General features: G+C 31.8%; 1 protein-coding gene across 1 annotated transcript; it reads left to right on the plus strand.

Moving 5' to 3' along the window:
* The first annotated feature begins 293 nt into the window (after positions 1 to 293).
* Positions 294 to 1,110, plus strand: LOC149486418 (uncharacterized). The gene is made up of 2 exons (XM_089697867.1): positions 294 to 302; positions 661 to 1,110. Exons 1-2 carry the CDS (start codon positions 294 to 296, stop codon positions 1,108 to 1,110), a joined length of 459 nt encoding a protein of 152 aa, XP_089553993.1.
* Positions 1,111 to 1,634: the final 524 nt, after the last annotated feature.

The following is a 1,634-nucleotide window of genomic DNA, read 5'->3' on the forward strand; positions in this document are numbered from 1 at the left end:
CGTTTGTTCACACTATATTAAATACGTAAAACCACTGTTAAAAATGTCTTTAAAATAAGAAGTGAAAATAAAATATTTTATTGCAGTGACGACGCATATTGAATACTCGGTAGTAAAATTTAAAAATATTTGACACATTAAAATTTTAAAGCGTCGTAAAATAAAATATTGGATGGGTTTTTATTTCGCATGGAGTTAAATGTTGAATATTCATAGATGGTTTGATGCGCCGTTTCAACGTTCACATTTCGAGTAATTTTTGACTGAAATAAATATAATATCGAATCGACGTCATGAAATTGGTACGTTATATGAATATTTTATATGCATTTAATGAAGTGCTCGCTGATATTATTAAACTAAGCACGTGCGCTCTTTGATTATTATAATTTTCACAATCAAATATGATTACTCGCTGGATAAGGCTCATGTGACTCAGTATGGGAGAATAATAAAATGATACAATTACTTTATTTGGGCTTTTATATTCATTTGTAAATTACCAACATATTTTCTGGATTAAATTATTGTTTCATTAATTGTATTAATAATTGTGTATCTGGGTGTTTGTAAATAATCTATCCGCCATGTTGACTGACGGAAAGTTAATATTAAAAAAATAAGTCAATAAAGTATTTTTTAACTGTTTCTTTTTTTCAGCAACCGATACACACAATAACATTGATGACAGTTATATCCATAACCGAATCCATCAGACTCCATAAGCTCTTCCAACTTATCGACGGCTTCAGATCTGAGCACAATCTGCAAGGGTTCCTCCACGTAGGGAAGGATTACGCCGTGTTTGTCAAAAAGCCGAAATCGCACGACAAGCACCTCGTATACGAATTGTATGAGACGAGAAATTTCAATGATGACGGCTATAAGCCGAAATTGTTAGCCGTGTCGAAGGTGCCCGTGGCCTACATTAGGGAACAATTGAAGATCTTTCGAGATGAACTGTACCAAGCGAAGTATGTAGACGGTAATGTAGTACCGGGCACTCGAGTGAAAACATTACGGGAATGGCAAATAGAGGGGGCGTTAAACTCCCGAAATAAAGGCTTCATTGTCGGGGAGCCGTCTGTGCTGCGGACTCTTGTATTGTAATGAATTGCAATTTGCTTTGTCTTGTTCTTATTGAGTTCTTAATCGCTTTTTACTAGTGGTTTGTGTGCAATTTTTTCTGTTGATAAAAATTATGGAATTATTTTTTACTCAGAAATATAGAGGATTTAAGTGCTATATTTTCAACAAAGTACTTTTATAAGAATTGAATAAAATTATAATATTATTTCGGTACTTTACGGCTTTACTGCACGTAGAGTAGTTTTAAGGGTAGGTACGGTAAGCTCTAGGTACATTGCATATATAGGTACACTACATATTTATGAGCCTAAATAACATCATTGTGTGTCTTATAATAATTTATCTACCTATTCGCAATTAAAATTATTATTATCTACTGTTTTTTAATCATATTAAAACAAATATTTGCATACTATAAACACGAATGAACAATAATTTAATGACAATTTGACAAGAAGTAATAAGATTAAATTATTAGTAATTATATTTATTTTGTACTGAACTTTTTGCTTGATTGAAGCTACATGCATAATATGTAGTATGTT

Source organism: Colias philodice, chromosome 8, assembly GCF_061535455.1.
Source record: "Colias philodice isolate Cphi_HAF_F1 chromosome 8, ilColPhil1 Martin Lab GWU primary, whole genome shotgun sequence".
Classification (NCBI taxonomy): Eukaryota; Metazoa; Arthropoda; class Insecta; order Lepidoptera; family Pieridae; genus Colias; species Colias philodice.